General features: G+C 38.2%; 1 protein-coding gene across 3 annotated transcripts in view; it reads right to left on the bottom strand.

Annotated features, from left to right (window-relative positions):
- Positions 1 to 7826: 7826 nt before the first annotated feature.
- Positions 7827 to 15200, bottom strand: part of MAP3K1 (mitogen-activated protein kinase kinase kinase 1) — an 81425-nt gene continuing 74051 nt past the window's right edge. For all 3 annotated transcript variants that reach the window (XM_012457288.2, XM_012457290.2, XM_012457289.3), the window contains exons 19-20: positions 14486 to 14617; positions 7827 to 10393 (exon numbers count right to left, since the gene is read on the bottom strand). In XM_012457288.2, coding sequence (XP_012312711.2) covers positions 10244 to 10393; positions 14486 to 14617 — 282 coding nt within the window. In that variant the 3' untranslated portion in view covers positions 7827 to 10243. The remainder of the gene's footprint in view (positions 10394 to 14485; positions 14618 to 15200) is intronic.

Below are 15200 nucleotides of genomic sequence, written 5' to 3'. Positions count from 1 at the left end.
TATTCATTGACAACTGTATACTTAGGTGTAACTTCAAAATATTGCAGTCTATTTGGGAAAACGTATAATTTTTAAAAATTAAATATTAATTACAATAGAATTTCAGTGTGAGCTCCTGGAGTTGGGGAGTACTTCAAGGAGAAAGAAGTAGAAGAGAAGTGGAAGGGATAACAGAAGCCAGCAATTTTCAAATGTGGCCTGGCTCTATGAGGTCAAAATTATTTTCTTAATAGTAGTAAGATGTATTTGTCTTTACTCTCATTCTTTCTTGAGGGTACAGTGGAGTTTTCTATAAGTTACATGATGTGTGATAAGACAACAGATTGAATGCACAAGCAGATATGAGGATCCAGCTGCCTTTTATTAAATTAGAAATTATATAGATTTGGCCAGGCACAGTGGCTCATGCCTGTAATCCCAGCACTTTGGGAGGCTGAGGCGGGTGAATTACTTGAGGTCAAGAGTTCGAGACCAGCCTGGCCAACATGGTGAAAACCCATCTCTATTAAAAATACAAAAATTAGCTTGGCATGGTGGTGGGCACCTGTGATCTCAGCTACTTGGGAGGCTGAGGCACAAGAATTGCTTGAACTCAGGAGGCAGAGGTTGCAGTGAGCCAAGATGGTGCCACTGCACTCTAGTCTGGGTGACAGAGTGAGACTCCCTCTCAAAAGAAAAAATTATATAGATTTGGAAAAATATAAAATATGCCATTCTCCTATTTTTTCAGGGGTGAAGTATAGCTATTTTTCATAAAGATATGTTATCTGATTTAACATGTAATAGGTTTTAATAGTTATTTCTAGTGAATTAATATATTTTTATGCATTTCTCAATTTTACTATTGATACAGTAAATAGCAGCTATTAGCCACATGAACAAAAGGTCCTTGGGTGCTTCTGATAATTTTAAAAAGTGTAATGGGGTCTGGGCTGGGTGCAGTGGCTCACGCCTGTAATCCCAGCACTTTGGGAGGCTGAGTCAGGTGGATCATGAGGTCAAGAGATCAAGACCAGCCTGGCCAACATGGTGAAATCCTGTCTCTACTAAAAATACAAAAAATTAGCCAGGCATGATGGTGAGCGCTTGTAATCCCAGCTACTCGGGAGGCTGAGGCAGAAGTATCACTTGAACCTGGGAGCTGGAAGTTGCAGTGAGCCAAGATTGGGCCACTGCACTCCAGCCTGGTGACAGAGCGAGATTCTGTCTAAAAAAAAAAAAATGTGTAATGGGGTCTGAAGACAAAAATACCTGGGAAATTGAGCGTTAGAACCACACGCTGTTATTCAAAATTTTGAGAAGGAAAATATGTGACATTTCATTGAATGTTGTAGTTAATGCCATTCTATGAATTAGAGTAGTATGTTACATATTGATGAAATTAGAAAAATTTAAAATAATTTTGTGCTGCAGGACCTAAAATATTGCATAAAAAGGAGGATAAAATGGTCTCTGCTAGTCTTTGTATATAAATTAGCAAAAGCTTCCTTTTCTTCTGGCCACTTTACTGCCATCAACTGCAAAAAAATGTAATAAACATACCAATCTATTAGGACTATACTGTGCAGCATGCCCCATATAGGTGTGTAGTACACCAGCTGGTTTTGGCAGTCTTGAGAATCAACTGGAAGATTCTGTGGCAGCACTTCTTGACTGCTCTGAGAAGAAAAAGTTTGAAAACCACTGGTATGAGAAAAGGTGCAGAGGTGGGGTCAAACACAATGGATTCAGAGAGCAGGAATGTAATGAAAGGCGTAGAACAGAAATTTTGCATTAGGGATAGTAGGAAATAAAGATTTAGGCAGGGTAAGGTCAGACCATTACAAAATATTGACATTTGAGGTGTGTAGATAGTCACTGGATGTTCTTAAGCAGAGTACTAGCTGGAAATAGAGTTTGAAAAGCTAAGAGGAGCAGTGGTTGGCAGGATGCATGGATGGATAGATGCATGGGTAGATATAGATGGATGGATGGATGGATGGATGGATGGATGGATGGCTCTGCCAGCTGATAGCAGAGTGGTTCTGAGAACAAGAGACCAGGAAAGGGCATCAAGTATCTTGCTACAGCCTTTCTTTTTGTTGTAGACTGTTGGAAGGGGGTAGAGGGACTAGGAACACCGTGTTATACAATAGATAAACATTGAATCTATGTTTTAGAGTGGAAAAATGGAACTTTTAGTGATTGTTTTGAGTTTTTCAGTATTCTAAGGGGAACACTGAGATTTCTGCTCTGTTCCTGAGAAAGATAACCTTTGATTTTCAGATAGCTGGCAGTCAGTGCATATTAAAGAAAAGTTTTACTCTGCTGCCCTCTTCTGGATGTTGCATAATAGACCAAATATTATTTCCATGTTATTCCCTTCACTTTTGCTCCTAGACAGACCAGCATCATACTGCTTGTGTGAATCTGAAAGATGGGCTTCTGATCTTCCTGTCAATGCAGTCTGGTCTGATAAGTGCTGGATCCAAAGTTTCTATTTGGTTTGTGGCCATGATAACTTTCACATCTCCCTACAATCAAATCCATCCAACTAGTTCAACAGTTCCAGTTCCAACATTGTTCACTGAATTTCTCTCTCACCACCAGAATTTGAGTCATATCTTTTTATCCCAATGGCATCAATTCCATCAATAAACAGGATGGATGGTGCATGTTCTTCAGCAACTTTAAACAGTTCCCATATGAGTTTGGGCCCCTCACCTAGGTACTTCTGAATGAGTTCAGAGCCAACCACTCTCAAGAAAGTGGCTGAGGTTTAGTTTGCTACTGCTTTGGCTAACAAGGTTTTACCTGTGCCAGGTGGACCATAGAGAATGATCCTCTTAGGAGGCTTTATACCTATCTCTTTGTAATATTCAGGATGGGTGAGAGGAAGCTCCACAGACTCCTTAATTTCCTGAATTTGGTTGTCCAACCCCCCAATATTGGCATAGGTTTTCTTCTTTTTCTCCACTCTAGTTTCTTGTCCTTGTCATCCTCCTTGCCACCTCCAGGACCATGACTACCACTCTTTGACCCATCTTGCCTTGGCACAAAGTAGGTTATGCACATCATCTCCATGACCATGCTTGCCCAGCTGCGATCATGTTTCCTTCCAGTCTGCTTCACTGGAATGCTCCTTGCCATTCACCTTCTGAGACTTCAGTTCTTATCCTACCTGATGTTTGTGGCTTTTAAAATCACTGACTTTTCTTTAAAACATTCCCCTCTCTTGCTCTCCCTGACGCTGTGCATTTCTAGTTTCTGAAGATGAGCTCTTGTCTCCTTTATCTATTTTGCTTCTTGTCTATGCCTTAAATCTTGGTGTTCATTGGGGCTCTGGTCTTGGTTATATTTTCTCACTAAACAAGAATTCTCCTGAGTATTCTTCCCGTTAGCCTTGTTACTCATTGTGGTAGATGCTATAAAGTTGCCTGCTTGATGTCCATTCTTCTCAGACTTCCTTACAGCTAGGGAGTTCTAGCCAAATGAGATGTGAGTGAAAATTTCCTAAGGATTTTTAGGAAAGTTTGTGTCTTCCTGATATAGGCAATGCCTTTTGATTCTCCTTTTTCTTTCCCTGATTGTAGATTGGAGACCAGAGTTGGAGCCTGAGGATAAAAGCCTCGTGCTAAGAAGAGTGAAGTGGAAAGGTAAAGCATGACAACATTGATGATACCCTAGGCCTAATACACTGGCCCTGACCTGCTTACTTTCTCTCATTTGTAGACTATGTAGTTCAGTCACTTTTACATGCAGCTGAGTACAACCCTACATGATATATCAGTGGCTTCAATTACCATTTATATGTCGATAGCTTCCACATTTATTATTTGCAACCAAAGTACCTCTGGAGGTACTGATGTGCATATACAATATTACTGGAAACTTCTACTTGGCTATCCTCCAGGCAACTGAAATTTAACATGTCCAAAGCACATTTTGTCCTCCAATCTACTCCACCTGTGATTTCCTGTATCAGTAACAGCACCAGCATTCACACAGGTGACCAAGCCTGGATAGCAGACACATCCTCGATGTTATTCTCCATCCTCCTCATACCCTTCCTCCAAGATCATTTCTACAGTCTTTAAGTTCTGCTGTTTAATATCACTCAGATTCATCTCTTCCTCCTCATTCCCATAATGCTACCTTTACCTAGGCCCTCATAATTTCTCATCTGGATACTGCAATTGCCTTTTGACTTTCTCCCTGCCTTTTGTATTGCCCCATGCAAGTTTTCTTCAAGATGCTGTAAGGGTGCTCTTTCTAACGTACAAATATAGTCATGCCACTTTCTGCCAAAGATTTTTCAGTATCTCCCCATCTCTTATTTTTTCTCCTCCTATCCTTTCTCTCCATTTCACTCTAGCTACAATCCTCATCCTCTCAGTATGTCTACATAGGTGTTGAGAAATCTTATTAAGCAAATTGAACTTAAGGGAAGTGATCGCTTAGTTATCTCAAAAATAAACTCTAACAGGAATCTCAGCATTGTGGGAAAAAGAATTTTGGGGCATGAAGGATTTGTCTTTGCCATTTCAGCTTAGGCTAGTTTTACTTCTACAGATCTGATAAAAGCTATGAACTGAGAGCCATGAGGCATGGGGTATAGGGATGTCAGGTTGCATACTAACTAATGAAACTGGCTTCAGTCATTGATGGAGTTCTTTTGGTAACAGATTTTGCACACAGTTATCTATTGCAAAATAAAACCTACAAAGTTAACTCTAACACTGACAGCATATTTGAATGCTACATATGCATATTAATATTTTGTAGCATGATACTTAAGCTGTAGTGGTAAGCATTTCACATTAGTGGGTACAGTTAAGACATTAATTTTCTCTTCAGAGGTAAGCTCTCTAGCATCTGTAATCAGCATCTCCAATGTCATTCATCTCATATCTTAGAAGACAAAAGTTTTGGCTAGGCACGGTGGCTCACACCTATAATCCCAGGATTTTAGGGGGCCGAGGCAGACAGATCATGAGGTTAGGTGATTGAGACCATCCTGGCCAACATGGTGAAACTCTGTCTCTACTAAAAATACAAAAAATTTAGCTGGCCATAGTGGTGCGTGCCTGATATCCCAGCTACTTGAGAGGCTGAGGCAGGAGAATCACTTGATCCAGGGAGTCAGAGGTTGCCGTGAGCCGAGATCATGCCACTGCATTCCAGCCTGGCAAGAGAGCGAGACTCCGTCTCAAAAAAAAAGATGACAAAAGTCTTACATCCAATTTCCCAAAGCTGAGATTCCCCTCTAATTTTCTACTTCTTTCGTTTTCTAAGCCTGGACACAGGTCAGAGGTCAAAAGGTAGTCAGCCACAGGCCAGTCTAAGGAATTTTGTTTACAGTTCTTAATAAGGATTTAGTTTTTAATGTTTAAACATCAGGAAATTGCACCTAAAATCCAGATTTCCAGCTTTTCTTGAAAATTTAGAGGATTTGACAATACAGGGCTTTCATTCTGACATGGTAACTGTGGCCTCCCTTGTACATGAAATTGACACAAACTTTTAGATTTGCCACAAGCCTTCCTGGGGATCTAGTCCCATGGGTGTTTTGAGTCTGTGACCTTTGGGTCATTCATTCATAATAACACGTATCGTGCATTCACTACATGCCAGGTACTATTCTAGGCCATTTAAATAGGTTCTCTTCTCACAACACTGTCATTTTCATTTCATAGATGCAGAAATGGAGGTTCAGAAAGTCAAAATGGGGGTTACATAGCAGGTAAGTGGCAGAACCAGACTTAACCCAGGTTGTATCTCAGGTCCTGTAGTCACCACATCCATCATTACCTACTTTAAGAGGCCCATCCTTTCCTTTATGCCAACTTAACCTGGCATTTATGCTTATAGCATAATTTAAAACGGACAAACCATGTCATGACATAGAAAGACAGCTATTTGTGTAAGTTTCTGTTTGTCACTGTTTTCCTTGATGACTGTAGTTATTCATGCACTGTCTTGTAACAAATGACTTACATCAGCTCATAAATGCAAGCATCGGCATTTCCATATGAGCACAATACCCCAACATTTTTCTGGATTATGACCCGAAGACATTTTATAAAATTATCAGTATCATTTAAATAGAACTAAGGAGCAATAGAATTGATTCTATTCATCTGAAGCAAAAACTTTTCTTCAAGTTAATATTTTTCTGAAGTGACAGAAATGTACCCTTTTGCAAAAATATCCAGAACCTATTTAAAAGATGTACATTTAAAATCAAATTATACTTAGGGAGGCCAAGGCGGGTGGTTCACCTGAGGTCAGGAGTTCGAGACCAGCCTGGCCAACATGGTGAAACCTCGTCTCTACTAAAAATACAAAAATTAGCCAGGCATGGTGGTGTCCTCCTGTAATCCCAGCTACTCAGGAGGCTGAGACAGGAGAATTCTTTGAACCTGGGAGATGGAGGCTGTAGTGGGTTGAGATTATGCCACTGCACTTCAGCCTGGGCAACAGAGCGAGACTGTCTCTAAAAAAAAAAAAATTATACAGAAACAACTTGAAACCAATGTAGAGGAACAAAATGGCTTCTGAACTCAGCAACATTAACCATCTTGCACAGAGATTGGTTACATGGGGGAGGGAGGTGGGGAAGAATTAAGCAAGTAAGTCATTATATTGGGAATAATCGGAGCCACGATTCTCACTGCCTGAGAAGGAAGTTACAAATTTGGAAAGAGGGAAAGCTTGCATGAACCCTGTTGGTGTTAGATTGCAATTGGAAGGTTGGTTTGAGCTCATGGTTTTTGTAAGTGTATGTATGTAGGTATATGTATGCATATTTTGCAAGTGTGTGCCAAACTGTGTATTCTAGCTCTACCAAGCAGCAGTTGATACCCAGTAGCATTCAGCCTATCTAGCAGCTAGATCTTGGTTTTAAAATACCATTCTCCATCAAAGGAATCAGGGCTGTTTGGGAAAATGGCTGGCCCTTACATCGCACAAGATGGGGCTCAAAGTATGGAAGCGTTCAAAGAATAATGGTGGCTTGCCTATGATATAGAATCTAGCTCTCAGACATTCCCACTGAGCAAATCTGCAACAAGTTGAACAAATGTATGATAATACATGATAAATAAATGGGAGGGAAATAGACAAATAGAAGGGAAAGCTCTTCTTTGCAGCAAAATACTGCAAAGAAAAAAGTGAAGGCACTAGATCACCATTTGGCAACCATCAGAGTAATATATTCAAGCAAAAAAGCTAAGAGCAGAGTGTTAAAATTGGGCAAGAAACATCACATTTATGTAGTCTCAAATATTGCCCCCAAAGAATACTTCTTTTAATTATAAAAAAGTAACTATAGTGCTACTATCACAGTTATCACCAGTGATGGGACAAACCACCTCTGTGCCTCCTGACATGATACATCAAGAGGAGCACTGCATTACCTCTGTGATGTTCCTGCAAAAAGTGCATATTCTGAATCTAATCAAGAGGCAGCATCAGACAAACTCAATTTGAGGGGCTTCTATAAAACAATAATCTGAAATCTTTTAAAAAATTAAGGCCATTAAGGTCAAGGAAGAACTAAGGAATGGCCCTGGATTGAATGAGACTGAAGAAACATGACAACTGAGAGCAACTCGTGATCCTGGTTTGGATCGTCTTGCTATATAAAGGACATAAATAGGCACCTGGTAAAACCTGACTGGGGTCTTCGTGTGAAGGGTATACAGAAGTTCTCTGTGGTATTCTTGCAACTTTTATATGAGTATGAAATTATTTCAAAATAAATAAAAGTAACAACATTTGTTTAAAAACTTTTATTTACTATAAAGACAAAAACATCAAAATAGGTACAAATACTATAAAATCGGTTCAATGGGGTAAAAATTTTAATTAAAATATCTCAATATATTTAAAATAACAAAGGATACATTTAAGCCAAATTTTCTTAACCCAGAGATTTTTTTTTTCCTTTTTTTTTTTTTTTTGTAACATTTGCTTACACAGTAAGGTGCTAATAGAAGTTAGCCCTTAAGCCCTGGAAATCTTAGGAATCATAGTCACACAGCAAATATAATTTCATTGTGAAAGTGAACTTTGGTAGAAGAAAAATCTATAGGACACCTGAGGTAGTAGAAACTGGAATAAACAGTAGTAGACGTTATTTACAACTTGAGTACCAAATAACATTAAGAACACAAAAATAATTACATGATACAATTTCCAGTCCAGCTTTGATCCAAAGAAAATAAGAATATTACATCACATTTGCATTGAAAACAAAACAAAAGACAAAACACCACAATTACCAGCAAGCTGAGGGAACTGCAAACAAACTCAAACACAATGGATTTTGACATCTACAGATAGTTTGAGTTTGAAATGTGGTGGGCATGGTGATCTACAAAGTAATACTGATTAGCTGAGGTTCCTCAGTTTATACAGTTTACGTTTCTGTCAGACACAGTATTCATCTGACCAATGATCTTCCAGTACATAAAATGGCAAGAGTGCATCCTTTAAAGCTTGCACATGAGAGACTTGGAAACAATCTTATTAGAATTGTGAAAATTCTAAGTAGTCCAAAAAAAAAAAAAAACAAAAAACAAAAAAGAAAGTCAAGTACAACACATTTAGAGCTACCAAACTTCACATTTCTGTACTATTTTTAACTCTTCAAATATCGCCAATCTTCCAAAACAAAGGAATGTAAAATTTCACTAAGAAACATATTCACATAAAAAAACAAACTGCCTTTTAAAAATTATAAGCAATATACCCCTGTAAACTTATCTTGTAACTTATTTTATTTCCAATTTGTGTTGTACATTTTAAATGTACTCTATATAGCTTATTTAGTTTATCCTGAGTCTTTGAGAATAACCAATTCTATTTCACACTGGCTTCTGAAGAGTTAAAACTAAAAATCTCAAAGTTGTATTTAATAATCAGTACTTGATTTAAAAGACTCACACATACACAAAAAGATTTTTAAAAAGCTACCATTTTCCTTCAAGATTCCATGCATCTGAATTTAACTCCAGACTAAAACTGTTAGATAACTGTGCAAAATCCAAGGAATTAGTATATAAGCGAAATTCAATTCCACTTTTCTTTCTGAACACATTTTCCAAGTTCAAAGCAAATGTATTGTTTAAAAACATTATTGACTGGTAGTTGAGTAATTAAATTAATTTTTGTAAAAAAAAAATTGATCTGCTAGGCCTACTGTAAAGAGATGATGCATGGTAAAAGGAAAATGGCAGCTATATGTTATTACCAGTGGTGAAGGAGAATGGATTGTTACATGCAGAATAAGACTTAAATGTTGTGAAATGTCCTACAGTTTGACAAAAGAAACCAAAACATCTAAAAAAATCAAATAAATTTTAAGGTAATCTTGATCTTGGTTGTGAGCTTCATCACAGAGAACAGTTAATTTTTATTTAACTTATATTTAACCTGCACAATAAGAGTGGTGACTGTAAATGTAGGTAGCACTTTATTGTATTCCAATTTAAAAAACAAAATTAAGTCTGTACTTTAAAAAACTCTTACAATAGCAAGATATTTAATGAACTCTAGTTCACATCTAGTTTTTTTTTTTCTGGTTTGAAAAGATCACCTTTCCCTGAATATTAAACAAAAATAATTGTAAAAATGAAAATACAGAACCATAATTTCCAAAAACGAAATGAATGGGCCAACAGTAAAATGCACAATGAGCCACAATTGTCCAAGTATTTAAAAATAAAGGCCAACTGTGAGTCATAAAGAAGTTATCAACTTTTAAAAATATATGTATGTACTGCTACTCATAGCATACACTGACCTAAAAGAGGCAGATACTGATTTTATAGCCAGTGACAAAAAATTTGAACGGAATTGCAGAACCCCCTGCTTATGATCACTATATGAAATGGAAGAATAATCGAAATATTAAAATAGATCCTGAGCCCCTCAGCTGCTAATATTGCTGAAAAAGTGCTCCAAAAAAATAAAATTATGCTTCTGCCATTTAGTCATGCAAACTTGTTTTCCTGTTCACGTAGGGCCAGTTCTTTGAAAGGCACGGTTTATAGTTTCTGCACTAGTTGTGGGCTTTTGCATACTGAGCTTAGGTACAGATCATGATTTGTCAATCACATACTTAGGTAAGGGTTCCCCACTGGCCTTGTTCATAGCTGTTCAGTGGCATCATGGCCAGTAGAATATCGACGTGGTACCCCACAAGTTTTTTTCTCTTGTTGAGCATCCTGTTTCTACTGTAGTTGATTTGTGTAATTGGCTACCATGTAGTACGAAAGACTGGGTGCTTCAGTAGCTCTCTTGATGGAGGTCTGTCCTGAGGTTGAAGTTCTAAACAACGAAGAGCCACATCTCGTAAACCAGGAGACAGATGTGATGGGATCGATGGAGCAGTAGTTGCACTAGCAATCTGTGGAGAAAGAGCCAGAGTGTTAAAGCTTTGTGCAACTGGAACTTCTGATACAGAAACACATGTGCATATACCTCATCATCCTTATATTCATATCCTGAACAGAGAGGAATTGAAGCAGAAGTGGGAGGACTTTCTGCTATCAATGTTCAGGTAGAGAAAGTATTCACTCCTATGAATTCTGTTTTCATATTTGGCCTCCAAGATGGTTTGTTCTTATTGCACGTTTTCTATTTCTTCAGCATAGACAGCTATTTAGATTAAGAAAGACTAAACCTGAATAGCCAGTTTGTTACATAGAAAACACAAATGCATTGATTTTTTTTTCCTTCAATGTTGGACAAATTCTTAGTATCAAATGCACTATGAAGAATGACTTTTTAATAAATTTTACGTCTGAATACTTTAAACCCACCTACCCACTCCTAATCACAAGAAAACTCTTTCCTTTCCCTACCCCAATAATTTCATAAATGCTTTGGGTTAAAAAATGCAAAGTAATATAAAGAAAAATCCTATAAGGTCTGTGATCCTCTATGAAGATATACTCAGTTGATACATACACATCTTACACACCACAAAAAGGAAAAATACAAAACAAAAAATGAAATCCCTTTTCCTTTTCCCCAAATATAACCACTTAATGCTGACAATTTGTGTTTTTGGTTTTTTTGTGTATGTGGAGAAAAAAAGGCCAATATATTTCACAGACTTTAGATTTTCTAAAATGTCTACAAAAGAGAAAACTTAATTTAGAGACAGGTTCTCTCTCACTGTCACCCAAGCTGAAGTGCAGTGGTGTGAACATGGCTCACTGCAGCTTTGACCTCCTGGGCTCAAACGATCCTTCCACCTCATAGCCTCCTGAGTACCTGGGAACACAGGCAGGTGCTACTGTCCTCAGCTAATTTTTTTTTTTTTTTTTTTTTTGTAGAGACAGGGTCTCGCTATGCCCAGGCTGGTCTCCAACTCCTGGGCTCAAGCTATGTTCTCACTTCAGCCTCCCAAAGTGCTGGGATCACAGGCATGAGCCACTGTGCCTGGCCAGGATCACTTTATGTATCTTGCTCTTTTCACTTATTAATGTATCTTGTAGCACTTTCTAAACACCAACAGCTTTACACTCATTTAATTTCTGTATAGTTTTACATTGTGTGGATAATTTAATTACTTTCTTGAGTAGAGTGAATAATCCTGAACTTGGCACTTGGTACTTCTAGAGGTAATCTAGAGTAAATCCCTAACAATGGGCATAGCTGAGTCAAAGAATAAGTGCATTTAAATTCTCGCACTTATTTTTTTTGGGATTTTGCCAAAATCCAAATTTGGATTTGGATATTGCCAAATCATTCTCTTAAAAAAAATGTGCTATAGCAATTTTTACTACTATAAACAGGGTATGTAAGTGTTTGAGAAAGCCGTTTTTCTGTCTCTTTGGGGTGCTTCCAAAGACCTCAAAGTATTTACTCCAAATTAAGAAAACGGAGGCCGGGCGCGGTGGCTCATGCCTGTAATCCCAGCACTTTGGGAGGCCGAGGCGGGTGAATCACGAGGTCAAGAGATCGAGACCATCCTGGTCAACATGGTGAAACCCCGTCTCTACTAAAAATACAAAAAAAAAATTAGCTGGGCACAGTGGCACGTGCCTGTAATCCCAGCTACTCAGGAGGCTGAGGCAGGAGAATTGCCTGAACCCAGGAGGCGGAGGTTGCCATGAGCCGAGATCGCGCCATTGCGCTCCAGCCTGGGTAACAAGAGCGAAACTCCGTCTCAAAAAAAAAAAAAAAAAGAAAACGGAAAATATTGCAGTACAATTCTCTTTAAACTCTACCTATGAAGGAGAATGCAATGAAATCTGTTAAAATATGAATGGTGCCAATTTTAAAATCATTTCCATTTGTTTCCAGGGGCTCACCAAAACTCTGAAAATGACATCAAACTTTCAAATTGATCCTAGTTATGAGTATTTATTGAGCAACTTCTGTTTAAGACTCTGGAAGGAAAAAAATGAGGCAGATGTGAATGGACCTCAAGGAGACTTACTTTGAAAAAGGAGGCAATATAGGAACCTAACTAGGATACAAGAAACAAAGTGTCAGAAACAAGTACCTACTAAAGTGCTACAAGAATCTGTGGAAGGAGTAAGAGGGGGGTGGGTGCCCAAGCAGGAGGAGCACAGATGTGGGCCTTAAAGAGATTAAGAATTTGATCCATGTGGAAAAGGGACATGGGGAGTCTGAAAGAATAGAGGAAATGAGGTTATAAAACAAAACAGGTATTGTCAGAGAGGTGACTGAGGAGGTTACAGTAAGTGTGAGGAGGACTGGAGGAGGTGATGGCAGGTGGAGTTGACTATGTAGGCTGAGTGACTAAGGGTAGGCATAGTTTTGTTTATCTTCATGGTAATCCTATGAAGTATGTGCTTCATAGGATTCTTGCAGCAGTTTTACATATGAGAAAATGGAGGGTAGGCACAAAAAAAAAAATTTCCCTATGATCACACGGCCATTAAGGGGTAAATCCAGGGTTTAAAACTAGGTCAGGGTGACTCCAAAGCCCATGATTTCAACTATCACATGTCTACTGAAAAGCTAAAAATCTCAACCATTACCTATTCTATGGTGGAAAAGCAGAGAGTGGATTTGTGAGTTATAAAAAGGTAGGTAGAACAGGATTTGGCAACTGAACTGACTTGGGTGTGAATTTTAGGCCAGGTGCAGTCCCAGTACTTTGGGAGGCTGAGGTGGGCAGATCACTTGAGGTCAGGAGTTCAAGACCAACCTGGCCAATATGGTGAAACTCTGTTTCTACTATAATACAAAAATTAGCTGGGCGTGGTGGTGCGTGCCTGTAGTCCCAGCTACCTGGGAGGCTGAGGCAGGAGAATCACCTGAACTAGGGAAGCGGAGGCTGCAGTGAGCTAAGACTGCGTCATTGCACTCCAGCCTGGGCATTGTAGCAAGACTCTGTCTCAAAAACAAAACAAAAAACAAACAAACAAAAAGAAAATAGTAAATTAGATTTAAAAATTTTTGAATTATGTAAAAAAGAATTTCACTTTTTTTTTTTGAGATGGAGTCTCACTCTGTTGCCCAGTCTGGAGTACAATGGCATGTTCTTGGCTCACTGCAACCTCCGCCTCCTGGGTTCAAGCAATTCTCTGCCTCAGCCTCCTGAGTAGCTAGGATTACAGGTGCCTGCCACCATGCCTGGCTAATTTTTGTATTTTTAGAAGAGACACGGTTTCACCATATTGCCCAGGCTGGTCTTGAACTCCTGACCTCATGATCCACCCACCTTGGCCTCCCAAAGTGCTGGGATTACAGGCGTGAGCCACTGCACCCGGCCGAATCTCACGTTTTTAAAGTGATGGATGTATGTGTGTACACACACACATATAAATATATGCACTACATATTTCTTCTAGTACTGTTATAGTATTTGCTAATTAAGTGTTTATAGCAACTTAACAAAGCATAACTACCTCAAATAACAAGAAGTGACTATATATGTCACTAACATTGATAACACCATTGACAATACCAACTCCTGGAAATATACATATACACAGATACTCTTCCACTTATGCTGAGGTTATGTCATGATAAACCCCTTTTAAGTTGATGATATCATAAGTTGAAAATGCAGTTAATACACCTAACCTACCAAACATTATAGCTTAGTCTGGCCTACTTCAAATGTGCTTGTAATACCTACATTAGCCTACTGTTGAGCAAAATCATCTAACAGCACAGTACACTATAGAGTATTGGTTGTTTACTCTTGTGATTTTGTGGCTGACTGGGAGCTGTGGCTCACTGCCACTGCCTGGCATCATCAGAGTATATCATACCACATACTGCTAGCTCAGAAAAAAATCAAAATTCAACGTATGGTTTTTACTGAATTTGTATTGCTTTCATACCATCTTAAAATAAAAAAATTGTGTATCAAACCCTCTCTGAATAAATATACAGACTATTTATTTACCTTCATGCTAGACTGTTAGGGAGAACCCATCAGAATTTGCCTCCTGCTAAATTCTGCTGTACTCCTTTTAGCACAAAGAAGTAATTTTTATCTCACAATTACCTTAAATATCAAAGCAAGATGATTGGAGTGTTTTTCTGCATTCCATGGTGGTTTTGCACAAGCCATTTCTATAATAGCACAGCCAACACTCCATACATCACAGCTCCTTCCATACTGTTGACCTCTTAGTACCTAAAATAAATCAGAGTTAATTTGGAAATATGACTCATTTGAAAAAGAGAAGGCCATTTTGTAGTTACAGATTATACTTTTTTCACTTTAGGGATAAAACTGGTACAAAGAGCAATTATGTGGATTACCTAATATCTAATTTATTTCATCAATGAGCTTAATTTTCCAGGTAGCACAAAACTATTTTGGAGAATTGTGAGATTCTGAAGGAGAGTCACGTCACAGAATTTTGCTCTTAGTAAATGACAGGGCAAGAAGACAATAAATCATTACTACATATGAATACAACAATTAGAAGAGCAACATTTAAACTTCTTCTACTACTGACAGGACCTCTCTCTGTGTTTATCTCCTTTCAGAATAGAGAGACAGCATTTTTAAAAAGTTCTGTTATGTGCACTTTGAGTTTACTACAAAACAACTGCTATAAATTACCCCAAAATTCTTTATTAGGAACAGCCCTTAAGCAAATCTATTAAAAGCTATTTTTTGCATTTTGTCAAGACAAAGAAACGTCAGGAGTAAGGGTCTGAAATGAAAGATATTATTATTAAAACCATATTTTAAGGGCCATGGACTTCTA

This window comes from Aotus nancymaae, unplaced genomic scaffold, assembly GCF_030222135.1.
Source record: "Aotus nancymaae isolate 86718 unplaced genomic scaffold, 86718_ANA_hifiasm-v0.15.2.pri h1tg000014l, whole genome shotgun sequence".
In the NCBI taxonomy this organism is placed as follows: Eukaryota; Metazoa; Chordata; class Mammalia; order Primates; family Aotidae; genus Aotus; species Aotus nancymaae.
This window is presented reverse-complemented; position numbering and strand designations above follow the sequence as displayed.